The sequence below is a fragment of the Notolabrus celidotus genome, chromosome 10 (assembly GCF_009762535.1).
Source record: "Notolabrus celidotus isolate fNotCel1 chromosome 10, fNotCel1.pri, whole genome shotgun sequence".
Taxonomy (NCBI): domain Eukaryota; kingdom Metazoa; phylum Chordata; class Actinopteri; order Labriformes; family Labridae; genus Notolabrus; species Notolabrus celidotus.
This window is the reverse complement of record NC_048281.1, coordinates 29,594,712-29,622,645: the sequence shown is the minus strand read 5'-3', so window position 1 is coordinate 29,622,645 and position 27,934 is coordinate 29,594,712. Positions and strand designations below refer to the sequence as shown.

At 42.8% G+C, this 27,934-nt stretch overlaps 1 protein-coding gene across 6 annotated transcripts in view; it reads left to right on the top strand.

The window, feature by feature from the left end:
- The window catches only part of ankrd50l (ankyrin repeat domain 50-like), a 144,627-nt gene extending 118,838 nt beyond the window's left edge, over nt 1-25,789 (top strand). For 3 of the 6 annotated variants that reach the window (XM_034693387.1, XM_034693388.1, XM_034693389.1), the window contains 3 exons: nt 3,670-4,471; nt 17,037-17,254; nt 21,186-25,785. In XM_034693387.1, coding sequence (XP_034549278.1) covers nt 4,044-4,471; nt 17,037-17,254; nt 21,186-24,733 — 4,194 coding nt within the window. In that variant the 5' untranslated portion in view covers nt 3,670-4,043 and the 3' untranslated portion in view covers nt 24,734-25,785. Of the gene's footprint in view, nt 1-3,370; nt 3,587-3,669; nt 4,472-17,036; nt 17,255-21,185 lie in introns of those variants that run through there. The other 3 variants (XM_034693390.1, XM_034693391.1, XM_034693386.1) reach the window with 3 other exon arrangements.
- The last annotated feature ends 2,145 nt before the right edge of the window (nt 25,790-27,934 follow it).

Genomic DNA, 27,934 nt, shown 5'->3' with positions numbered 1-27,934 from the left:
AGACAGAGAAGCAAGCTCAATTGGATCTTGTGATTGCACTGTGTAATCATGTAACTATGTGAAACTGTGACCGTATTTTATTTATGTTGTTTTGTTTTGCTCTGCATGGTCAGGCTCCTGAATATATTGCCCACCTGCTCCACCCCTACCTCACCAGTAGGTCACTCAGGTCTTCTGACCAGGGCTTGCTGGTTTTCCCTCGAGCTTGTCTAAGGACAACAGGTGACCGTGCTTTTGAAGTGGTGGCACCAACATTGTGGAACGCTCTTCCTGTAAATATTTGTTCAGCTGTCTCTGTTGTCGCCTTTTAAAAAACTCTTAAAGACACATTTATTTAAACAGGCCTTTGACTCACCCTGTACAGACTAATGTTTTAATTATGCTATTGTCTGTTTCTTTTAGTGTTTCATGATTTCAATTTTTTAGGATTTCATTTTAAATTGAATTTTTTTCTGTGAAGCACTTTGTGATTTTATCCTATGAAAGGTGTTATACTAAATACATTTACTTGTAACCTGTTTTGTGCTGCTGTCTTGGCCAGGTCACTCTTGAAAAAGAGGTTTTAAATCTTAAAGCTGGGGTTGGCAGTCTCGGAAAACTAGCATGAATTTGAATGTAGCTTTTCCTCAGGACTCCGTCTAACCCCTCCCCTCCTCCCTCAGAGCTCCTCCAAAACGACGCCCCCACTCACATGAACGAGCGCCGCTGACTTGCGACCATATGATGGTGACTGATTCAAAACCGGTCCTCACCAAAACATTATCATAGTGAAAGTTAAAAACACAAACAAACATGGCTGCTGTTAGTTCTCACAACTGTCATTCTAGCATTATCCAGTTGTACTGGTGACACGATATCAGGAGAAAAGTTATAACACATATATAACACTGTAACAACTCTACTGTTTGTTAAACGTGTTCAGTGTAGATGTTCTTAATTCCTACAGTGTTGACGGTCAGTGAAGGCATCAGGAGAGGTGTAGAGTGTGCGAGCTGGAGAGAGGAGAGACAAGAGGAGAAGTTCTTCATTCATTCAAACATTGATTGTTGTTTTGTTGGTTGGCGTGATCACGGCCGACAGTGACCGATTATTAAAACTGAATGTGTTCACGAATCGGCTCGTCGACGCTACAATACATCTATATTTCTGTAGGACTTAATAAATGTCATTAGTTCTTCTGCTTGTCAGAGCCCCGTGGTGAGAGCTTTTTAGACTCTGATCCGGACTACAGTCCTGAGCAAAGCACCTCATCTGGTCAGAGGGGACAGGCCTGAGGTGGAGCGAGAGGGGCAGTCAATAGAGTCGGGAAGCAGCGGCAGGAGACGGGAACTCGGAGGAGTGCACGCCAGGGAAATGTACGCGCAAGAGGTGGGCAGAACGGCAGGACGGGATTTGAATGGTTTAAAATTTTGGCACCCAAAAAACGGTGATTGGTTTGTGTTTTCCCAGGTTTACTCCGGCTGTAGATAGCAGCTTTTCTTCCTTCTTTTTAAAGAACACATTATGTATTGATTGCCATCAGGACATAAAGATCATTTTAACCAGTATAACAAAAAGTGTATCTAAATCTGATTACCAACCCCAGCTTTAATGAGTCTTTTACCTGGTTAGAGAAAGAAAGAAAGAAAGAAAGAAAGAAAGAAAGAAAGAAAGAAAGAAATATTTTATAATTTTGCATCATAAACGATTGAATTGGTCCCAAATATTTTAAGAAAAGTCATTCATTATTAATCAACATTGTTTCAGATCTAGACCTCTGAAGATGTATATTAGAATCTCAAAATAATTAAGAAAAAAACAACTTTTGGGGTCATGCTGTTATTGTAGTAGCACTTCACAGTGTTAGAAGTAGTAATTATGAAACAAAACTTCAGTAGCATTATATTAAATGAATAAATAACCTAAACACTGAGCCAGACTGCCACCACACATCCACACATATACCCTTATTTTCCAGCATCTTGAGCATTTCTTAGCAGAAACAGACTGTGAAATATTGTTTTGCCACTTACATTCATACCATACAAGCAATATAACACCTTTAAAGACAGCTTCCATGTGTATATCTGTAAACTAAACACACACAGAAATATAAATGTACTTTATTTCGGCTCATCACTCTGTTTCTGTTAAAACTCTATATGAATGATAACTAAAATTAAAGGTACATTCACTAGCAAGGACCACGCCACACAAGGACATAAGTTGAACATTTAATGAATTAGTTGTGCGTGGTGTGCCCAGCAGAAGGAGACTCAGGATGGGGGTTCCGTCTCAGCGTTATCCTGCCAGAGCTGATCTTGACCCAGGTTGTACCTGGAAGTAGACAGGGCATAGAAGGAGCGAGCACGAGTTGAGTAGGAGAGGACAAGGACATAGGTTAAGTGCAGTAGAGTAAGGTGAGGGAGGGTGGGTTGAAGAATTACGGACAAGCAGTTGGAGTAGGCTGGCTACGTTTAAGAAGGCTTGTCAGGTGATTGAGGGTGTGGTTTTGCTCCCGAATCTAAGTTAACACCTTAACTTCATGAGTGTAGAAACGGGGATATTTAGCGATATATATTGCATTCAGATTCTAGATTAAACACTCCCCTGCTCACCCCTCCTGTCGGTGAAGGGACGGTGGCCTTTAAGGACAAGAAGCTCCTGTGATGCATGATAATTTGTCAGAAATGTCTGTCAATACAAACCATTTTGTGCACAACTTCCACCTTCTTCTTCTTTGTGGTTAGCATGGCAACTCATCAAATATGAAAACCTGTATGTTATGGTTTATCCATTCTGTGCTGTAAAAAAATGGCGGTGCAAGATGTTGACCTTTAGGGAAGGGGACTCACTTGTATGTAGATATAAAAGATTCATTCTAAGTTAACAAAAACAAACTGATTTATGTATTCAGGTGATTATTCACTAATTTAAGCATACTTGTGAATATTATATTCCATTTCTACCAAGTCTGTTCTGCTAAATGCTGCTAATTATTTCACCTTGCTCCTTCAATCATCAACAGTCATTATCAAAAGTAAACTCTGTTGAAAGAAAAGGGCCAGTAGGAGAACCTGAGCAGCAGAACTGTCCTCTGTGTGGACACCACAGGGGCGAGAGCCTTGGCTATCCAGGGGGGTTCAAGTAAAGGTAGAGGCAGTCAGCGAGTCCAAGCCCAAAAAGTGCTTCAGGTGTTGTCTTGCCCCATGACTGAACCTTGACCCCAGGTAATCCCTCCGCCCCGTCAGCTGTAGTAACGCTCCCGGCCATGAGTCCTTCCTCTCTCTTCTCTCTCCCTCCCTCCCTCCCTCCCTCTCTCTCTTCTCCTCTCTCTCTCTCTCTCTATTACCGTGCATGTCCTGACATGCCGGCAAACGCAGGGAGGGGGAGGAGACAAAAAACAAAACAAGAAAAACCGGAGCGCATGCGAGACCAAGAGACAGAGAGAGGTGTGAGGCTGTAAAGAGTGTGAGAAAGGAAATTTAGGTCAGAGCTGCAGCTGCAGTTTGGGATCCATGCCTTTTAAATTTCAGGAGAACCAGGACAAAAACTGAGAGAGAGAAGACTGTGGTGTAATTGGGAGACAGGGGAAGACTCAGTAAGGGTAGGGTTGAGATATTGTGTCATTTTATTTGTGTGAAACATGCTGTCAGTTCCTCTCTTGACTCATTCCTCTTCCCTCTTCAGACTCTGACTGAGCTGCTCCAAGGAAAAAGCATGACGGGCTGTGGTAACCATGGATCCTCCTGCTTGCTGCGCTGCTACAAACAGAGCACCCAAAAGATGAAGACAGGTCCAAATTAGGAAGGGAAGAAGGGGAACCATTAGCTCATTAACCTCTCTTTGACTTCTCTTCTTGCAAAAGAAGAAAGACCTGCAGGGAACTGATAATGATCGCCTGATGCAACATTACAGAAACTGACAGCGTGAGGAAATACCACAGCTATCACGAGCAAGAAGTGTCACTAGCTGGAGCTAAAATTAAAAGTCTGAGTGGAAGAAAGAGACTTGAGGAGCATGGGACATGGAGTTCACAGCACTGAGTTGACATCCAGGCAGAAATGAGCAGCAGTGGATTTGGCAGCAGCTGCAGCTTGCTCCAGGGCCGGCGTTTCTTCTGCCGGGAATGGGCCCTGGACAAGCTGCGGCGCTGCCTGGATGCCCGATCTGTGCAGGGTCACCCAGCGGGGCTGCTGGTCACCGGGGGACCAGGTGCGGGGAAGACAGCTCTGTGCACTGAGGTGGTGTGGCCCACTTCGAAGGCAGGAGTGGAAGTTGGGCTGGCATCACGCTGCCTGGTGTCCCACTTCTGTAACAGGGAGGACCAGAGGAGCACCGTGCTGTGGAGGTTCGTCCTGGGGCTGGTGGAGCAGCTCAGGGCCTCGACTCTCCTCCCTCCTGGGTACGAAGAGATCCTCAGCAGCCCATCTGTGTCCTCTACTCTGGATCCTCTCACCTGTCAGAGAGACCCTGACAACACCTTTAAGAGGTTAGTGCCACTATTTTTAAACTGTGAGTGAAACTATTTTAGAATTCAGCGTCTTTGTTTTTGAAGTGACAGTCATGCTTCATCTGAAGCTGGCTGATCTTATTGAAGCAACGTCAGAGGGAAATTTCAAGGCTGCCAACTGAGAGGGAGAGAAAGTAATGTGACAAGCATGAAACCCATTCAGGCGCTCTGCGTGTGTGTGCATGTTGAAGACTGCGGCTCATTCCCAGCTCAGCACAGCCAAATTTATGTGTGGCATCACTCACTGTAAACGGTGATACTGTGTGTGCAAGCAGCAGCTTCCAAACCGAGGTCCATCCAGCATGTGACGGTGGGAACACAAGGTGTTTGGCACAGTCATCAGGAATTGAAACTAGGTGAAAACCTGTGAAACGAGTTCCCCTCGTGGTTTTGTAAACAGTTTAAGTGTGAGAACTGTGAGAACTGTGAGAGTGTGGTCAGCTCAGACGTGATAAACAGGGTCATGCATGATCTAAATTAAAAGACAAACGGTTTGAGATCAGAGACACATTTGTGACCTATATTTAGTGGTGACACATAAAGTTCTTAATGCTTCACAACATACATGACATGTTTTAGATTTGAAACTAATCTCAAGTTACATTTCCTGCATAAAATCCAGACTCTGTTTGAGCCGGTCCAGATTTGAGCATTAAGAGTGATTTAGGGGTTTTGTTGTAGTCTGAAGAATCATCCACATTTGTTCCTCAGGGCTTTGGCTCCATAATTAAAAACCACAGTGGCCGAAAAGACTAATCTTCATTCGGAGAAACAAATTGAGAAACAATGCAAATTCATCAACACATGCTCAAGTCCAAAACAGGTGCAAATGCAGCTGATGAAAAAAAAAAAAACAGGGTACAAAAAGAACTGCATTAACAGCAAGCGTGCTCCCAGTGTATGAGTAATGCAAATCCAGAAATACACTAACACAAGAGAGACATGCAGAAGAAAAATGCTGCAAATCAAGACACAACAATAGAAGTGTACAAGGCAATGCAATCCTGGAAGCCTTCAGCAGTAATCTGACCATGATGATTCAGCTTAATAGCTCTCAAATGCACCCAGTGATCCACTTTTTCATGTTGTTTTAACAACACCACCTGATTCTAGCCTTCGAGCTGCAAGGAAATGCCCCAGCTGGAAGCCTTTTACCGTAAACTGCAGGCTACACCAGAGGCTGCGAGAAGCTGCCCATTGTTACCTCGGGCTACAGATTCATCAGATGGCAGCAGAGGGATTCTGAGATTGATTTATAGTTCATAGAAGTGCAATAAAGACAGAGTCCCAGTTTGTAAGCCACACCCACAGGAGACAAAATGAGTTCACTACTGACTGTGCATATTTTTTTTATATATAGCGCCTTCTGTCTCTAGTCTTCTGTCTACTTAAAGCTCTTTTAAATGTCTCAGTCACCCATTCACACCACATTCATACACTGATGGGAAAGGCTGCCCATTGTATCCAATGAATCCCATTCACACGGACGACCTGAGCTTTATGGCCTGCCCTTGGGAGGTATCCTCCAATAACACGCGTAGTGCAAAGTCAAATATTTGGAATTCAGTAAACGTTTTTTAAAAGCAAGGAAAGATATTTTACTTTTTAATTAGGTGACAAATCATTTCAGCTTTAGAGTTCACATGATTTTTTTTAAATCTAGAGATAGATAAAAAGTTTATTTCAAGGGTTACTCTGTGATGGTCACAGCACCCCAGAAGTTTGAAAGTTAGATTCATGGGGAAACCTTCAAAGGGATTATATTTTGTGGATAAATCATCTCAAACTAGGTCAAACTGCAACCACACACTTAGGTAGCTTTTATTAGTCTGGATTTGAAACCCTTGCAGCAAAGTCAGCAACACTGTAATTAAACAGTGGCATAAAGAGCAGGTGAGTGAGTGTCAAACAGCTGATGCTGTCACTTATGATCTGGGAAAGAGATATAAAAAAGCTTCATGCCTGCAAACATTTCTCTGTAAATAGAGGCGATTCTCTGCAGGTGTTTGTACTGTCATCATACAAAGAGAGCTCCAAAGCTTGTAAAATGTAAAACCATCTGAAGCACAGAGAGGCTTTAACAGTCACAGGAAAAAGCCAGCAGCAGCTATTCTTCCTCGTCTTATATTTATTTCTCCTCTCATAATGCCGCCCATTCACAGCGCACACAATGGGCCTCCAGTGTGAATGAATGCTACAGTGTTATTTACGACACAACATCCTTTCAGACCGGGGAGAAAAAAAAGAACAAAGAGGTGAAAAATGCCTCCAGTACCCCAGTGACCATCCCTGCGCCAGTCAGCGAGGTCGCCCTCCTCTCCACTCGACTTTTTCACTCTCTCCTGGTGTGTTTACTCTGTGATGAGCCGGAGCTCTTTTACACCCCTCCTGTGTTTGCTCTCCTCTGGTGTGAAGTACTGAGCTGGATTCCACATTCCCCTCTGGCTGGCTCTCATCCAGCAGCTGTTTGTGTTCGGAGCTCTTGTGAGAGAAAGTGGCTGCGGGCGGACTCTGCCATGTGAGAACAGCCGTCGACAAACTGATGAAACGCAGGCTTGAACTGGCACTGAAAGGGAACACATGGGACGTATGCCTTGAACAGACTGGTAGCGGGCGGTAGTCAGCACATCATTAACTCTTCCATGAACTTTTATGTGCAGCCGCTCCCACTGCCTGAAACCTTCAACGGTTATTTGTAGAGTTCAAAAAGTTGGTTCCAGTATGTGGAGTGTGATCAAAGCAGAAGCAGCAACTCGATGTGTGATTCTTTAATAGTTGCGGGTTTGTCTCAAACTTGGGAGTTCAACTCACTTGACCATGAGAAAATTGATCTGCTCTTGCCTTCAAGGTCTGATTGATTCCATGTTCACTCTGGCCAATAACAGATGATGTAAGTCATGAAGACTGACAGCTCCTTCATTAGCTTCACTTTACCTCAGCCGGCCTCCATCAGACATGTTCCATACCATTTATGTTACATGACACTGATTCTGTTACTTTAAAGGTGACATATCATGCAAAATGGACTTTTTAATGGTTCTCTACCTGAAATATGTTTCCCTGGCATGTCTACAAACCCCCTGAGAATGAAAAAAATCCATTCTGCCCCTGTTCTGATTTCTCCACCTTTCTGTAAATGTGTGTGAAACGAGCCGTTTCAGACTTCCGTGTTTTTGTTACGTAACAACAATATCCGGTCAGTCACGGAGGCAGAGCTCGGAGCTTGTTCAGCCCATAGACTGTATAAATAATACTGAATCCCTCCTCCGTTTTTCATTACCTGCACAAATGTGTGCTAACAAGGAGCTTAGGAGGGAGGCATGCTAGTTGTAGGCTGTCTTAACTAACACAAAGGTCGGCTTTACTCCCCACGTCTGCAGATTTGAAGATCTAGTGGATGATTTTTATTTATCATGGATAAGTGTTAGCGCTAGTTAGCATAGCTACATAGCTACATGTCGTAGCTGTAGCTGTGTACCAAGACACACGTCTACATACTGACAAATAAATATATGTAATTAAAACAATCAAAGGAAAGAGTAAGGATAAGTTAAAGCAATACATTTAAAATAAAGTGTAAACTGTTAAAATGATCATAGAAAATAAAAAGATAAAGATATTAAGATTTTAAAAAATCACCCAAATTATTGGTAAAAATTTGTAGTTGGATAATAATTGTTCGTAGATACTCAATGCTGCTTTTTAGCATGAATGGAGGATGATACCAATTCTGGTGTTGTTAAACTGTGTCATCACACAATGTGTACAACAGTACGCTCATGATAAACTATAACAAAGACGGTGTGGAGTCAAAGAAAGGTTGAAATGGAGAACAGGGTGAGACAGAGCAGCCTCGAGTCTGTTGGCTGCTTTGCCACTCTGCTCCGTTACCTAAAGCTTATAGTTGTTGTAAACTATCTTGGCACTTATTAAAAGACTTTCTTTATTTTCCTTTGTTGATGTCTTCAATTAAAAAAAGGAATATAAGAAGAGTTTCGCAGCGGATAAAAGTGTTGAGTTACCAGAAATGAGTTATGCATCAGGTCGGCCCTGACCTGAAAATAATGGCCTACAAAACTTGAGTTGTCTTACTGATCCTTGCTTCGTAAGCCGGCTCAGTAGCGAGCAATATATTCCTCTTCTGGATATACCTTCCTGTCAAAACAAAAAGACTCTGTATACTTTATATTCAACTGTATGCAGAAACAGAAACAGGGAGCGTAGTTCAGATAACATGCATTAAAAGGCAAAAATAACTCCAGGAAAAACAACCAACCAGTGAACAGAGGAGCAGACAAACAGAGTACGGCTCAACAACTAATAAAAGCACCTCTTAAAGCCCCCAGGCAGCTCGCACCAGAGAAGAGGATCTGTATCTCAGTTAAGGTTCAGGTGGAAAATCCTCACCTTGAGGTCGGACTGAATTTCACTTGAGTCTGAAGCAGGTCTGAAAGCCAGTGGAGTGATTGAAATACAAAGTTTGGCTTTGAGGGAACATCCTAATTACTTGAGGTTTGGATGTGTCAAGCTCCCCTCTACAAGTCCAATTAAAGCCCAGGGTCAGAGGTCATCCCCAGACCGGTGTTCAGGACTGTGTGGGCTGAATGAAGGAGCAGTACAAGGTTCATCACACTTCCTCCTCCTCCTCCACAGAACTGAAAGTGTGCCAGTGAGGGAGTGTCACTTCAATCAGACGACTGAAGCACACCGAGGTTTGATAAGGTTGTTGTAACTGAGGAGAATCAGTCACCCACGGCGGGTTTGATCTTCTTTTAATTACAGGATATGTTCGGTGGTAAGAGTCATCTGTGTGAGATAATGTGTAACAATGATGATGTGATTCAAACACATTAAGGCTTGGTCTGTAAATCATCTTCTGAAGAAGGTACTAGACTGATGTGGATCTCTGACTCAGGAAAAATTGCTCTGTGTGACTGTAATCATTGCGTTGTTACACAACATTTAGCAGTGAAATATGAAGTTTATTAAAAGAAAAACAAAAATGAGCAGGAAAATCTGATGATAATGTCTCTTTGAAGATATTACATATTAAGGGTGGTGCAGAGATTTTCAAAATAAATACATAATTTAGAGACTGTTTCATGTGATTATGAAACAAAAGGATATGTCAATGTATTGGAAAATATAATGTAAAAAATTAAATAACATATTTCCATACCTGCGAACACTGTAAAAAAAAAAGGGAGATTTTCTAGAGTATTGTAAAAGCAGGCTATACCCAGCAACCCTGTCCATATATAAGCCTATACTGCAGATTAATACATTTAATAAACTGACATGTAAGTCAAATACTTTAAATGCCTCTTAATTTCAAGGTTTGCAGTAAAATAAAGCAATGAAAACAGACAAATTTAAAAATCCATGTCTTACAGATATGATAAAATTCATCAACATGTTGAAGAGTGAGAGTAGAGTGAGCCCCTGCAGTGAGGAGTAAAGCACATATATATTCCAGGGAGAGGGGTTTGCGTTTGACAAACATATTTTGATGTTAATACCATTCTAGTATTATTTAAATAAAGCTTTTAATGCAGGAGTCTCTGTAACATGAATCTACATCTCTATGTGCTTTCTAAAGTCATTTATCTGGTGTCACTCAGCTGCCTGTCACTCGGTGTCTGTGTTTGCCTGCTGTCAGAAACAATCTCATTGCAGCGTCTTTTGGATCAAACCATCTACTGGGAGAGGAGGGGTGGGTGTTTTTTGAGGATTGAATGATCAAGTAGAGGACTCTTGAAAACTGTTAGATATTAGAGGATCCTATTAAAGAATATAGTATAAAATTAATTAGGGTTTTAAAAAAATGATATCCGATGGGGCACGTGTCATAGAAGTTGAGGGACACTCATTTGATTGACATCAACGTGAAATATGGAGATTATCATGAGAAATAAGCACTCAGGAGTACAGCAGGAGAAGGGGTTAAAAAGCGGTAGACTCCCGCCTAAATCAGGAGTGTTTGCATGTCTGCATATTTCCATAAATGGGCAGCTAGTGCTTATAATTTTCAATATATTCAAACATATCAACACAATATATGATTTAATATATTTATAATACAGTGTTAAAGTATGATTTTTTTGTCCTTTCCATCATAATAAACAAATAGTAGTTCATTATTATTGAAGCTTTTCAATTATTCAATTAATTCAATCTTTTTAATTAGCAAGAAAATTCAAAACATTTAATATCAGACATCAGATTTAGATACACTTTTTGTCATACTGGTTAAAATGATCTTTATGTCCTGATGGTAATCATTACATAATGTGTTCTTAAAAAAGAGTGAAAAAAGCTGCTATCTACAGCCGGAGTAAACCTGGGAAAACACCAACCAATCACCGTTTTTTTGGCTCCCCAAATTTTAAACCAATCAAATCCCGTTCTGCCCTCCTCCTGCCTGCGCGTACATTCCCCGGCGTGCACTCCTCCGAGTCCCCGTCTCCTGCCTCTGCTTCCCCTGACTCTATTTACTGCCCCTCTCGCTTGTCCTCGGGCCTTTCCCCTCTGACCTGATGAGGTGCTTTGCTCAGGACTGTAGTCCGGATCAGAGTCTAAAAGCTCTCACCAACAAGCAGAATAATTAATGACGTTCAGTAAGTCCTACAGAAAATATATATTTATTGTAGCGTCCGTCCGGACGCTGTAGGGATGAAGAGCCGTTTGGTGAACATGTTGAGTTTTAATAACCGGTCACTGTCGGCCGTGATCACGCCAACCAACAAAACAACAATCAATGTTTGAATGAATGAAAAACTTCTCCTCTTGTCTCTCCTCTCTCCCGCTCACACACTCTACACCTCTCCTGATGCCTTCACTGACCGTCAACACTGTAGGAATTAAGAACATCTACACTGAACACGTTTAACAAACAGTAGATCTGTTACAGTATTATATATGTATTATAACTTTTCTCCTGATATCGTGTCACCGGTACAACTGGATAATGCTAGCATGATAGTTGTGAGTGCTAACAGCAGCCATGTTTGTTTGTGTTTTTAACTTTCACTATGAGAATGTTTTGGTGAGGACCGGTTTTGAATCATTCACGATCATATGGTCGAGAATCAGCGGCGCTCGTCCATGTGAGCGGGTGGGCGTCGTTTTGGAGGAGCTCCGAGGGAGGAGGGGAGGGGTTAGACGGAGTCATGAGGAAAAGCTACATTCAAATTCATGCTGGTTTTCCGAGACTACCAACCCTAGCTTTAATATTTGATGAAATATGTTAATCGTTGCATAAGGGTGAATTTGTTTTTCAGAACATAAAGTTAATTTGACATTTAATGACAGATGCCTAAATAAGACAGCTTTGTTGGACGTTTCACAGATGACGCATTTCAATGATGTTGACTTCATGTTGACACGTTCAGTAAATGACCCTGCTGCTTTTAATTATTGATACCTCTTCTGTTTGATTAAATAACAAGATTCTGTTTCAGACAGGGTGAAATACTTGTATTTCGCTGATGGCTGTGTTTACAGGTTGGATGACCTCTTCTCTGTGTTTGGTAAACACTTCTGTAGCGGCTTCCTTCCTGGCAGAAAAACAGTCTGCTTTGAAAAGATTGGATTAGTTGCTTTATTTGATATTACTGGGCATCAGAGACACAAATTTGAAGACGGCAGACTCTTGAAGCTGCTTTTTTCTTTCTATCTCATGTTGAATTTTTAAAGGTTCATGGTTCTGTTCATTTGGGGCTTTAGAAGACACCTGCTTGGTGACTAAAGGTGACTGAACCTTCTGGTCACTCCTAAACATAGACATTTCCTCCTAATAACAGCACACACAAACACACACCCTGTGTTTATTGGGGGTAATTGACTTGAGTTTAGCCGCTGTGTGACCCATTCATTCCACACCGCTGTCACAGGTTAATCACTGTTTGTCACCTTCAGAACAAGACTCTGCAGTGCACAAGTAGAGCACAAAATCAGACCTCACCTTGTGTATAAACCCAGTTCCTGAAATGTTTACAACAGTGAATCAATGCACCCTGAACCTTATGGGAACAGTGTTTTTTTGTTAAAGTATGACGTCTTTTCACGATTATTCAAATAAAAATCGCACATCAGACATCGTCAAGCATTAATCACCTGGGATTAATCAATGAATACTTCAGTAGACCGTTCTTATTACATGTTGGCTTGCATGGCTAAATGCTGTGGAGAGAATTCTCTTATTTTCCTGTTCATGAAACTTGAATAAACCTTAAACCTTCTATGAATGAATCGTCAATGCTAAAGGATGTTGTCAGTATACGCTATATGCTTAGATGTTGAATCCGATAACAGCTTGACCAAGGTTAAACGCAGGTCTTCCCACTGCCTGACATCATTAGCACATGGATTTCTGAGATTACTACAGCCTCAGGGCTGACATATTATTATTATACTTCTTAGAAAACAGATCTATGTCTTTGGTTCTGTCTTATTTCTACTGCAGCCAAAGAGGCCATTTATCTGGACAGCTCAGTGCTTCGTGTAAAGTGCAGAATTTTATTTCCTTCAGTTAAACTTGTCTCAGGTCTTAGGTCAAAAACCAGGCATAAGAGCCTGCAGCTATAACTCAGGGTCACAAAACATTTGCTCAGTTCAGATCCTTATTCAGTTATTCTTCTCTTTTTGATGCATGGTGTACAAACGTTACTGTATGTCTGGAGTTTTGTCTTAATGTTCAATGCTTTGTGAAACGCATCAGCATGAATCTGGATGAAGGAATTCATTTTGAAATTTTATGCTGTGCTATTTTATCCTTCATGTTGTGGTCAAGAGTTTCACAGAATCAAACCCTGAGAGGGGTTTGAGAGCTCAGGAAGGACTTCAAAGGAGAGAGATGTTCAAGTGTGCTTGTAGGAGTGTGTGTGTGTGTGTGTGTGTGTGTGTGTGTGTGTGTGTGGGCCATGGGTGGAGCAGGAAATTTAAAAAGTTCCATTAACCTGAGTCACCATCAGCTCACAGCAGGGTGACTGCTGACTGAGCTCTTTGAAGGAAGGTCTCACTTTAGTTTGAGATTTTCCACCAAGTTAGCTCTACGTCACAGTTTTAATTCAACACACTTGGCTAAAGGATGCAATGTTTGCTGTTCTTGTCTCCTTATCAGAGCTCTACTTCATTGGTAAATATTTAAACATGCACTGTCTTAATGCGAGTAAAGAGTGCCAGATTGAAACCACCATACTGAGGTATAGTGAAATAAACCAAGCAGCAGCCTTCACTTTTTAAAAATGAAGACACTGTGGGGGTTCAGGGAAACTGCAGTTCCTGGAGTGTCCACTTGGGGCGGTCACCAAAAGCCAATAAAACCCTGTAAGAGCCTTTATCAAAATGCCCATTTTTACAGCAGAAAAAAACTGTTTACAACCTTGTTCAAACAAAGTTTTATTCTTTGACTCATATACTTATACGTAACAGACACACGGGGGTTGAATTACATTTGACTCATCTGTTTAGATAACAGACGATTGAGACAAAGAGTTATTATTACATAATGCACGCATGTGTCCACTCCCATGTTGCTAAGAGCATTAAGATATTAGATAATATCCCTTTAAGTTGCATTTTCAACAGATATAAAATGTGTGATTAACTTGCAATTAATCTCGATTCAACTATGGAATTCATGCGTGCTGGTTTTAGGGTCGACACTGGATTTCCTGAAAATCCAGTGTCGACCCCAAAACCAGCCCTATCCATGGTGAAGAGGGACCAATAGTACGATCGTACAAGTATTTGGGCACCATGTTTGACTCCAACCTGAAATTCAGTGAAAACACTGACAGCATTGTTAAAGGTGACATATCATGCAACATTGACTTTGTAATGGCTCTCTACCTGAAATAGTTTCCCTGGCATGTCTACAAACCCCCCAAAATGAAAAAAATCCATTCTGCCCCTGTTCTGATTTCTCCACCTTTCTGTAAAAGTGTGCTGAAACGAGCCGTTCTGTGTTTTTCAACTCAACCCCTCCTCCGTTTTTCATTACCTGCACACACGTGTCCTAACAAGGAGCTTAGGAGGGAGGCATGCTAGTTGTAGGCTGTCTTAATAAACACAAAGGTTGGTTTTACTCCCCACGTCTGCAGATTTGAAGATCTAGTGGATGATTTTTATTTTTCATGGAAAAGTGCTAGCGCTAGTTAGCATAGCCACATAGCTACATGTTCGTAGCTGTGTACCAAGACACACGTCGACATACTGACAAATAAAACAACAAGAAACACTAAATCTATGACCAATCCTTCAGAAAGGTCCTGGTGCAGGCGCCTCTCCGTCAGGTTCAGATTCTGGATCAGATTCAGAGGGTTGAAGTAACGCGGGTCTGTGAGCAGCCGTGTATATTCAAACATGTAAACACTAGATCAACGTGCTGGACAGCCGAGGCACATCCACTTTCTGAGGGGGCGTGGTCAGAAAGCGGAGTGTTCTGAGCAGGGCTGAAGAAGAGGGCTTTTCAGGCATGCCAAATCTGATTTCAAAGTGTTTTTTTGTGCATCAACTTTAAAGATGTTTTGGGGACCTCTTAGACCAATATATATTGATGAAAAGAGCATATATGTCACCTTTAAGCGAGCAACCAGAGAATCCATTTGCTGAGGAAACTCAACCCTTTCGGTGTTGACAGAAATATTTATGTACCTTTTATCAAAGCTTTATTGAAAGTCTCTTAATGTTTTCATGCTGGTTTGGTTGTCAGATTGTGCTCTTAAATCCCTGGACTCCAGCTGAGGGACCTCTGCTCCCTTTGGACAATGTGGGTGGTCCTGAAAGCAAACAGAATTGTAACCCAACCTGATCACATACTTGGCAGTGAATTTGCAATCATGCCATCAGGTCGGCAGATATGTGCCGGTGTGGAAAACAAACCGCTTTGCAAGTTCTTTGATCCCTTCTGCCGTAAGGCTGCTAAATGCACAAAAGGTAGAATAAACCAAGAATCACTCTGCATCCTGCTCTGCTGTACGGTCACTGGTTGTGGTTGTTGTTGATGTCACGATGTGTTATTTCCTTTAGTGTATATTTTGTACTATGGACGGATTGACTGTAAAACTGAATTTCCCTTCTGAGACTAAAGGCTGATTTATACTTCTGCGTCTCCCCTACGCAGCAGGGGCTGACGCGACATGAGCCCCACATACTTGTGCGTCGATGTGTCCGTGTCGCGCAGCAATTCTCCGCCGAAACGCTTGAGGGCAGTGCGGTCTCTCTGATAGCCGGTCGCCTGCTTCCGGTCCCCTACGATCTCTGTTTACTTTTCCACAGAGATTCAGAGCGTGTTATGTTGATCTACAGCTGATACATGTTGCTGTTTATCACACAGACATGATTACATGAAGAATAGAGAGGAGGAGATGAAATACACGGCCGATGTGCGGCCGATGTCCGGGATCCCGGAAGTGATATGAATGCGGGAAAGACAAAGCTGCCGAGCGGACCAATCACAGAGCTTGCGGTCCTTGTCGGCTCTACGCGGATTACATTTTGGAGGAGGTGCACGTCAGCTACGTGCGTAGGCCGGCGTAGGTACGGGAGCTACGCGGACCTACGGCGTAGGCTACGCCGTCGATTCGACGCAGAAGTATAAATCAGCCTTAACAAAGTATTCTGAATCTGAAGCTGAATCAGTCGTAACTGAAAATATTACTATTTTGATAGAAAGGTTGAAATACTTAAAAATCTACTTTTCTTTTAAGTTATATTTTTGGCCTTTTTGCCTTTATTTTATAGGACAGCTGAAGAGAGACAGGAGGTGTGGGGAGTAGAGAGAGGGGGAAGACATGCAGGAAATTGTCAACCAGCAGGGAATCTAACCGGCGACCCCTGCAACAAGGACTGTAGCCTCTGTATGTGGGGCGCTTAGACCACTAGGCCACCAGCACCCTTCAAATCTACTGTTCTTACACATATTCACCAAGCTGCTGGGAATACCAGATGCATGCCTTCATTTTTAGTAAATTAAGAGGTTACAAATGCCAATGGAGTTTTGACTGAGGTTTTCTCAACTCAGGAACAGCACCGTAATGTTCCGGCATCACTTTCACTTTCTTTTTCTTCTGAAATGTATGAAGTTGATGTCCTAATTTAACTTCAGAAAGTTTTTGCAAAAGGAAACTTACTTTGTTTCTTAATGGAACTTCCTTTGTGTAGATACATAAAGGTGTTCATTTCATACCATTTTAAATCAAAGTGTTTTTTACGACCTGAGATGTAAGGGAGAGTTGTTTCTGAAGTTAATGAAGTGGAAAACGAAAACATTTCCGTTTGGCAAGTGTAATTGCCTCCAGTCATGGAAAAATAACTTTCTGCATAGTGTTCGAATGATATAATTTAGAGTCACTGACTTAATATGCAACGGTTGACTTGCTGTGTTATGTTTCTGCGTTGCAATTGCACTGCAGGCGATATGAAAGAAACAGCTCACACTGTTTCACTTTCAGCTGCCTCGGCTGCCCACGACTGCATTGTTGTTGTCTTAAACTGAATTTTCATCTTTCCCTTTTTAACTCTGTCTTTTTCTCGCCCTCAGAGCAGTGTTGGGACCCCTGCTGGACCTTCCTCCTCCTGCCCAGACTCTAATGATGGTGGTGGACTCCCTTGATGTTGGATTTGAGGCTGGCATGGGAGGTGGGAAAAGCTGCTCCATTGCAGAGCTTCTGGCCGCCAACCAACACCTTCTGCCTGGCTGGCTGCTGCTTGTCTGCTCCGTCCGCCGCCACAACAAGACTGTGTGCAAGATGTTCTCAGGTAAGAAGGAAAGACAGCTCATCTTAGACAGTGCAGCACTTTAAGACATTGTTATACTGTGAAATTGAGTTATCCAGACAGGATAAAAATCAGTGAAGTGACACGTGATCATCTCAGCTAATTCAAAGTAATTGCTTTCCTATCTGATAACATAGTTCAACCTGAGTATCATAACAGTAAATGAAATGAAAACCACTTTTACTTTACTATAATAAACAAGAAATCCACTAGTCTGTTTTCCAATTTTCACCCAATTATGATCTGCACATTGGGTCCTTGATTTTGACCCTTTTACAGAACTATTATTACAGCAGATTTCACCATTAACCATGCATCCAACTACAAGTTCAGAGAAGCCTGTTTACAAAGACTCACATCGGGGAGTGTGAATCAAAAGTGCAGGGTAATGGCCTTTATGAAATAGAGAAAAGCCTCCCAGTGTTCAAGCAATAATAGCAAAAAAAGGATCTTTGACTGTAACTGTTGTTTAAAGCCGGAGCTAGGTTGAGTGCTCTGGTTATACGCCCCTTTGCTTATGTGATGAATTATAAATGAGGGAGAGATGTGTTGTGTAATGGAAACTAATGACCAGATTATACAGCACAGACTCTATCTACTCAACCAAGATCAAAATGTACAGTTCTGCAACCAAGGTCTTCTCATCCATTAACACTGGTGCATTTTAAAACATTTGGAATGTAAAACCAAGAAAACTTTGAAGCTGAAAACAAATTATTCACAGTGATTTAAGTGAGCTGTAGGATATCTGTTTTCTGACGTATGTTGTCAGAGTCTGAGATGTGTGCATTTAATTGACTTAACGATTAAACATCAACACCCTCACTTGTCGGCACCAGAATTACTGTTACTGTCAGTTAAACAAAGTTTTAACATTTTTCTTACTTCAGGCCCGAAATGCCAGTCACACTGCAGTCTGCTATTAACTGGGTTCTAGCTAGTGGCAGGTGGCCTTGCGCTGGCCGGTTGCTGTAGCTCATTAATGCTATAATGCTCGACTACACGGATATAAACAAGTACACATGAAAGGTGGCGTCTTGTGGCACGGTGCAGTTTGGCTGTATTCTAAACTAGAACATTTTGATACAGTTGCATGTAGGCTGTGATTGATGGTGCTGTCTCTGCTAAAGTAAGCCACACTCTGCAAACCAATTTGACATCCTTTACTTGCAGACTTGTTAGGGGTGTAACGATTATTTTTAACAACCATTCGATTCGGATCATGATTCGTGGTTTTTTGATACAATTAAAGGACAATATTGGTTTCTTTAGAACGATACCAACTGAAACGATTCAGTAACTCATTAGCCAAAAATTCAACCAGTGTGACTGTGACATAAATACCTTGATACTGGACAGTCCTAAAATTCCTGTTGTTTCTTGTAAGGGACTCAGGAATAAATTCATAATGGATATAAACAAACAAGTAAACAACAATTAATGAGCCGAGTTTTGGCCTAGTCTCTGACTAAACATGCTGGCGAGGCCTGAGGTTTCTGCAGAGATGATGTTACCTTGATGAACGTTGCAAGAGTTGCCTGGACTTTCGGCGTTGTGTGAAATCCCATGGCGCCTTAGTAAGTGGTTGGATAGATTTGTCATGTTACCATGGTACTTTAATTGAACTTTACATATCCTACAAAAAGCGAGCGACTTATTTAGAACATCTTTGTCTTTGCAAAAGGCAAAGTTTTCCACACACTGGACCACAATGGTGTCTTGATCATTTCTCGCTCACCGGCTTCTCCTCATCCATCCCCCATACTATGTTTTGTTGTCTGCTGGCGCGTGGCGATGACGTCACAGACAGGCAGCCTGAATTGAGTAAGGTTTAACGTCTTTATCATTAAAAGTGCAAAAAAAAACATCCATATAAGTCTGCCGTGCTTAAATCCAATGCGTTTTTCCTAGTATCGATACAATCGATGTTAGATCGATATGTCATCCGGAAGGCCAACTTGCTGAGCACAGATCAAGGTTATTATAGTTTTGCATTTTTCATTAGTTTTTATTTTTATTTCGTTTTGACTTTTTGTTTTCAATTTCAGTTTAGTTTTAATTAGTTTTTGAAGCGGGTTTGCTAGTTTAGTTTAGTTTCTATTTTTTGAAAATGCTTAGTTTTAGTTTAGTTTTTATTAGTTCAGTATTAGTTTTAGTCTTTTTTGCCTGTGTGCCTGGCCGGGGGTTAGCTTCTGTTTCAGGGTAAGGGGCCTGGCCGCTCTCTCTTGCCTTGACAAGGTATGCTAGGTTAGCCGTCTTGTGTGCTTTTCAAATGGACTTTAGATTAGTGGGATTTTCCCCCTTGAGAAACATATTTTCAACATATTTTATCACCTTCCATTGCAAGGCACTTACTCCTATCAGAGACAGTCATATTCAAAGTAATCCCAAATGGGGCTCTGCCGCTTTCTCCTGACTTTCGCTGCCATTAACGCTCTGCAGGCAAAGTGTGGACGTGTGCCTGCTTGTGCGAATGAGCCAATAAAGTGAAACTGGCAGAAAAAAACAAAAATGAATATCCTAAAAAATAGGGAATACTGGTGGATACTCTGTAGGATAGTACTCTCCCTGGGGTGTCGGTCAGAACACACTGGACAGGAGGCAGGAGGGAGCTTAACCGTTTAGTGAATATTCTCCTTGTACAGCACAACAGTTCAGCAGACCAATGAGGCCACAGAGAATAGGTATGAGTGTGGTCGGAAACACATCAAATAAATACACAACATAAGGGTGATGGTCACAATATGGACACTTAGGCTAGCATTACTGACCCTCATCTTTAACAATAAATAGCATAAACAATAATCATTGATACAGAGATAATGATTCAGATGCTACCACTACAAGTATACTAATAATCAATAATCACAGGATCATATGGGTGATTAATATATGAGATGACCATGCGCTCATGGCGTCTATTTTCTCTCTCGGGAGTTTACAACACACGTGAATGCTTATGGACAGGAAAAGTCAGTTCTCCGTCTCATTATACTTACTTTGGGCATTCACACACACTGGAACGGTTATAAACAGGGCAGGTAGTCGGAGCGAGAGAGTTTCGTCTCGATTTAATCCCCCTGCAGTTCTGCCTCGCTGTGAGTGCGCGCGCCTGTCAGCTGCAGGCTCCGTTCGGCGCGCTCCCGCGCAGATGCAGAGAGCAGAGAGCAGAGAGACGTCCACCCGATCAGTCTCTGACTTTATTACATATCCACTCAAAATACTGAGTTTAAGACGAAAACTAAAGACATTTTCTCTATCATTTTAGTTTATTTTAGTTAGTTTTGTAAACTCACAATACAGTTTCAGTTAGTTTTTCGTTTTTTTGTGAAGCCTCGTTTTTTATTTTTATTTCAGTTAACGAAAATGTTTTTTCACCTCTCGTTTTCGTTATTTCGTTAGTTTTCGTTAACTATAATAACCTTGGCACGATCAATGTAGTCGTATCATAGGAATATATATCGATACATCGATGTAGTAGATGAATCCTTACACCCCTAACACTTGTTGATCCTGTGTTAGCCGTGGTGAGATAAACTGTGCTCATGTTGACTGTTTTCTGAGTGTGTTCTTACTTTAACACTAGTCGGGACTTTCATTAAAACAACTAGGAAATTAGTTGCTTCCCTAGTCAGAGTACTTCATGGTGACAATCAGAGGAAGAGACAAAGAGGGTGAAACAAAAGTCAACACTGTTTTAAAAAAGTATGTTTAGATACTTTCATTGCATGTATTACAGGGAAATGGTACCAACATGTTCACACATTTTCAACTCGCTATAAGTTCCTCTGCTGCTTCATCACTCTGTCTGGTGTCTCCTTTGTCCACGGTGTCACTTCTGTGTAATGTTTATGCAGCCTAGAAAAAAAGTAGCATTTGGGGTTTAAAAGCTGCAACATTTTCTGTGTTCTAGGTTTCCGGAAAATCTGTCTGGATGATCTCCGCAAGCCCCCACCAGTCCGTGACGTGCAGCAGTACATCCTCTGTCGGCTGGATGAAGACGCAGCACTTCGCCGTCAGCTCACCCCTGACACGGCTGACATGCTGAATCTGCTGCACATCAAGAGCGGCGGCTGCGTGCTTTTCCTCGAGCGTGTGCTGGATGGTGTGGCAGGTTCACTGGTGGGTCTCAGGGAGATCCGGGACATACCTGGGACTCTAAATGGCCTCTACCTTTGGTTGTGCCAAAGACTCTTCCCACGGGGGCTCTTTCTTTACGTCCGGCCTCTTCTCAATGTCCTCCTGGCTGCCCCGAGGCCCCTCACACCCAAACAACTATTCACTGCGGTCTGGACTCATGACAACCTGCTCAGTCTACCGGACTTCCAGAACAAGCTGAGAACCCTCTCTCCTCTCCTGATCGATGGCCCTGAGGGCACCAAACTACTTTTTCATGCCAGCTTTGCTGAGTGGCTGACAGATGTGAAGTACTGCACACAGAAGTACCTGTGTAGCAAAACTGAAGGTCACAGTATGCTTGCCATGGCTCTGACTTTGCAGGGACCCTACTTGGACATTGAGGATACTTGCCAGCTAGCCACACATTTAGTGTGCTCAGGTCACCATAAAGAAAATCCTGCATTATTAGCACTCTGGATGCTGTGGGCAGGTGTGCCAGTTCTTACTCCTAGCAGCAGGAATACTCTCACCACATCCTCACCCCAACCCCCTATTCTGGTCAGCCAGGAAGTCCTTCAGCTGTTAATGAGGAGTGGACTGATCTCTGCAGCCTTTTTTGCAGATGCTGACCCAAGTGTAGAAGTGCATTGTATCGGCGAAAAGGAAGCTAACTCACAACAGGAATTTGAAAAGGAACTGTCTGTGAAGAAGATGTTAGACAGTGGGCTGTCTTTAAAACATATAAGTTCCACAGATGGACAGACCTTGCTTGCCAACGCAGCCCACGAGGGTTCTGCAAATGTAGTTGAACTTCTTCTGGCACACAGGTCGAATCCACTGGACATCGATGTTCACGGTCAAACGCCGCTGACTTTGGCTTCCAGGCAGGGTCATGTCAAAGTCTTGTCTGTTCTCCTGGAGTGGGCCAAGAGCCAGGAGCATGAGACTGCAATGCAGATGATGGAACACATCGACAATGAAGGCTGGACAGCACTGCGTTCTGCTGCTTGGGGAGGACACAGCGAGGCTGTCAAGCTTCTTCTGGATGCTGGAGCCGATGTAGATGGATGCGACAGCGAGGGCAGGACCGCTCTAAGAGCCGCTGCGTGGGGTGGTCATGAAGAAATCGTCCTGACCCTGCTGGACTTTGGGGCTAAGGTTGACAAAGTGGACAGCAAAGGCCGGACACCTCTCATTGCTGCTGCCTATATGGGACATCACGAAGCTGTTGAGATTTTGCTGGACCACAATACAGAGGTTAACTTGGCAGATGGAGATGGAAGAACTGCTCTGTCTGTCGCTGCCCTTTGTGTCCCTACAGCAGCTGGGGTCAAAGGTTACGGTGAGGTAGCAAGTTTGTTGCTGGAGCGTGGAGCAGATCCAGGCCACAGAGACCACGATGGAATGACACCATTGCTTCTAGCAGCCTATGAGGGCAATGATGACGTAGTTGAGCTGCTGCTGGAAGCTGGTGCTGATGTAGATGAGACTGCTGGCCCTGATGGTAATATCTGTGCTGCAGCTGCTGTCACCCCCCTGCTGGCGGCTGCAGCTATGGGACACATGAAGACAGTTTCAAGGCTGCTTTTCTGGGGGGCAGCTGTAGATGCCATTGATTGTGAAGGCAGAACAGCCCTCTCCCTGGCAGCAGCAAGAGGCACTGTTGAGGTTGTCCGTTCGCTGTTGGATCGAGGCCTGGACGAGAACCACAAAGATGACCTTGGCTGGACTCCGCTGCACGCCGCTGCATGTGAAGGCTATCGGGCTGTGTGTGCTGCTTTGACAGAGCGAGGCAGCATGGCACGTGTTGGAGAGATGGACATCGAAGGACGCACCCCTCTCATACTGGCTGCTCAGGAAGGTCACGGGAGCACTGTCAGGCTGTTGTTGGATAGACGTTCTCCCATCGACCACAGGGCGTACGATGGACATTCTGCCTTGAGTGCCGCCCTCCTTGAGGGCCATTCTGAGGTTGCAGATCTGCTCATGAGGCGAGGTGTTGATACTGATGTCCGAGATGCAGAAGGAAGGCCTCTGCTCTACCTCCTGGTGTTAGAGGGTCGCCTTGAAATGGCTACACTCCTTATAGAGAAAGGTGGAGTGCCCTTAGAGTCCAGAGACCCTGAGGGCCGGACAGCACTTCATGTGGCTTCATGGCAGGGAAATGTGGAGATGGTAGGCCTACTTTTAAGGCATGGGGCAAACCCTAATGCACAGGACGCAGAGGGGAGACCACCACTGCATTCAGTGGCTTGGACAGGACATGCTGAAGTAGGACGTCGTCTCCTAGAAGCCACTGGTGTCAATATAGACCTTGCTTGCCACCAGAGGGCAACAGCTTTGAGCATTGCCGCCCAAGAGGGACATGCTAACATTGTTGGCATGCTCCTGGAAAGAGGAGCAAACCCTGATCACATGGACAAATATGCCCGCAGTCCAATCAAAGTGGCTGGGAAACATGGTCACTTTAACATTGTCAGGCTTTTGGAAAGCTACGGAGCAAAGCCATTTGTGGGCCTGTTATCCTCTAGCACTTTTTCTCCCATAAAACCCAACAAGATCTCCTCCTCAGGCATCTCAAGTAGTAATAGAGGTGAAGTCACCGCCACTACCTCCTCCTCTTCAGTATCATCACCGGGCTCCACTGCTGAACGATTCCACTCCATGCAGAGCTCCCAAACTTCATCCACGTGCCACTCACTGGCCACAGTTCAGACGGTGCCAGCTGACAGCCTCAGCTTCATCCAGCAGATCCAACAGCACTCATTGCCCCGCAGTCGTAGCCGTCCCTCCACCCTCCCCCCACCTGGGAGCTCATGCATGGGCAGCCTCCATGGAAGCAACCAGAGGCATCCCAAAGGCAGCCCCCCTTCTGTTTGTACGGTCACTGCCATGGTGCACAACTTTGAACTGCCTCAGAAAGGCTTAACTGGACTTGAATATAATGACAAAATGTACAAACAAAACTCAAACCTTATAAAAGGTGACAGGACTGCTTACGCCGGTGGGAAATGGCAATCAGTCATGACCTCCCTCGGGATAATGCCAGGGCAAGACAACCCTGCAGTAGGTGCTAAAGGCCGGGAGAGTCCCCCTCTGGGCTACCCGTATAGGCTCCAAAGCTCACTTCAAGGGAAAGCTTGGGATTCTATACCCAAAAAGAACATTTTATCACCTAATTGCTACAGTTTTCCCCCGGTCTCACCTTGTAGTGCCTTGCCAGAAGATGTTATGGTCGCTATGACAACTGCTGATCCACAGCTTCATCTGAAACAGGCCATTAAACTGCAGTTTGAGGGCCCCACCAGTGTAGCCTTATACAAGAGAGAGACACCCCTGTAGTCGCCTACCCAGAACATGACTGAAGATACAGCTACACTCATTTCCCAAACTTTTTACTTTGTACTTTATAAAGAATTTGAGTGAGTGCTGAAACTATTTGGTCTTAAAATGTAAACATTGCAAGTGAAACATTTAAATTTCAAGCAATCTTTCCTATACTTTGGTTCCTCTGCCCTAAATGTGAGGGCTTTTGAATCATTTTCAAATCATATATCAGTTCTTTAGGTTTATAACTGACTGATTAATCTGATAGGAATCAGATTCTTGTAGGTAATAGACTAGAAGAAAATAGACCACAGTTCATTGAGGTGGCTCTGTCTGGTTTTCAAAGACTTTCTGGGTGGGCGATAAGAGACAAAGTGAGCTGTTTCTTTGCCCCAAGTTTCAGAAAACACAGAGGAAGTACAAACTGAACATCAAAGCTTACATTCATGCCTTTCTGTTTTTGTTATTGAGCCGGACTCACACATACAAAATATTGCTTTTTTCGTCATCACTTTCAACCTGGAACTTATTTTCCCCATGTGTTTGGATCTTTATTGCTCTGTATTGAAAATAACACTGCCTATAATAGAGCACAGGACTTTGTGGGGAGTTATGATTTAAATTATTTTTGCCAGTAAAGATCTTTTGTCTTAGTGATAAACATCTTTGTTAAGGAGCTTTAAGATTGTGGCCTTGATCTTTATTGAAGCCTTGGATATTTACTATAAACTGGCCTACATCCCCCATAGGCCTGTTGCTGACGACCAAAATCATTTTGCAGTAATGCAAGCCTTCCAAAGCCTGACCCAGAGTGTTTATGATACAAACTATAAAAGACAGCCAAGTTAACTGAACCTAGTTGGCTCCCCCAGTGTGTCTGTGAACAGCCAGGAAGGAAAGTAAAAGTTGGACCAAATTGGATAGATGTGGGAGGGTTTGTCTATTCCAAACTTGTTTGTGATCAAAAGAAATGTCTTTTTTATTTTTTATTTCTTCTTCATTTTCCTTTGAATTAATATTTAATTTTACTCATTCAATAAAATGGCAAACAGTGCCATAACATTGCCTGCCTCTGCTGTGTCTCTCTATCTGTGAACATGTCTAAATGTTTTATGTCCTGCACTTTACAACATAATGTCATGGAAACCTTTTGATGTGTAGCGTCACGCAGAGATTAAAAGGCTGTGAGTCGGCTGATGGTTGATAGGATTACAAAACCAAATGCTTAAAGTAAGTTTTAAACTAAAGAAAAGAAAGCTTTGCAGACACGTCCACATTAATTGACCCTCTATATCTCTTATATGCTTTACCTCTTAAATATTACATGAACTTTTTACAATGGGATTCAGAAATCTGTGCTGCATTTTACATATATACAGGTGTGCAGAGCTCTAGTCAATATGTGTGCTGACGAATGTCTATTGCCTCAGGCTTTGTTATATTACTCTTGCTTTGGAGTGCTCAGAGCCTGTTTTTCTCCCTATTGTGTTGTGAATGTAATTACCTTCTTACGTTTTAAGCCAAATTGCTGCTACTTTTAAGAGATTTATTTGGCAAGAATCACAATGCATTATAGTTTCGGACTCAGTTGGATTTACAACACAACCTGATACTTGTTCACAGCAGGTTATATCTCTTTGGTTCTGACAGATTTCTAAGGTTCAGTACTGAAAGTTTTCAAGCCTTACATGCAGGAAGTATACGATTTACCAGTTTGATAGGTTGGAGCTGCACATAGAAGGTTCCTTACCGAACTGAGCTTTTTAAAGGTGACATATTATGCTCTTTTTCATCAAAATATATTGGTCTAAGAGGTCTCCAAAACATGTCTTTAAAGTTTATTGCTCAAAAAAACACTTTGAAATCCGATTTTGGTCTGCCTGTAAACCCCTCTTTTTCAGCCCTGCTCAGAACAGGCTGTTTTCTGTGTCTGTGCCTTTAAATGAGAATGAGCTCTCTGACCACGCCCCCTCAGGAAGTGGATGTGGCCTCAGCTCTCCAGCACGTTGATCTAATGTTTACATGTTGGCTGAATATACACGGCTGCTCACAGACCTGCGTTACTTCAACCCTCTGAATTTGATCCAGAATCTGATCCTGACGGAGAGGCGCCTGCAGCAGGACCTTTCTGAAGGATTGGTCACAGATTTAGTGTTTCTTGTTGTTTCATTTGTCAGTATGTCGGCGTGTGTCTTGGTACAGTGACGAACATGTAGCTATGTGGCTATGCTAACTAGTGCTAGCACTTTTCCATGAAAAATAAAAATCGTCCACTAGATCTTCAAATCTGCAGACGTGGGGAGTAAAACAGACCTTTGTGTTTATTAAGACAGCCTACAACTAGCATGCCTCCCTCCTAAGCTCCTTGTTTGCACACGTGTGCAGGTAATGAAAAACAGGGGAGGAGTTGAGTTGTATTTTATACAGTCTATGGGCTGAACAAGCTCTGAGCTCTGACTTCTGTTACAGACTGGATGGCGTTGTGACGAATGAAAAACACAGAAAACTGAAACGGCTCGTTTCAGCACACATTTACAGAAAGGTGGAGAAATCATTTTAGGGGGGTTTGTAGACATGCCAGGGACACATATTTCAGGTAGAGAACCATTGCAAACTCGATTTAGCATAAAATGTAATCTTTAAGTCATTACTCAAAGCTAATCAAGTCGTTTTAAATGATAGAAACCACTTCACTTTTTCATGAAGCTTGGTGGGATAAATGCACCATGAGACATCTACATTAAAAGGACATAGTTAGTCCAGGTTTTATGTGCCAGAGGTCTCTAGGAGAGCAGATATGACATTAACATGTCACAGATTTTGCTTTGATAACTGCACAAACAAGTCCTGAGAGTTTGAGGCTGAATTCGATACACCCAATTCTTAACCATGTCTGTGATGACAGAAATATATCTAGTTTTTAAAAAGCTCTTTTCCTCCCTTTTTTTACATGACTTGTATTTTGTGTGCTGGAAAAAAAGACAGCTTGGTGCAGACCAAGAGATAGCAGCAACACTGTCTGCATGCTATAGTGTGAGATGATATGCATACCATATTGGTGCTGACGGGTGTGTTGCTGCTTTTTTAGAGGCTGGCTGAAAAGGTCGGCTCTGACTTTAACTATGCTGCTGTTTTGTATTCCCTCCAGGAGAAACATCAGCCTACTCACTTGTTTTAATGTAAGGTAAGTGGAAAAGCTAACAGGTTTTGGAAAAA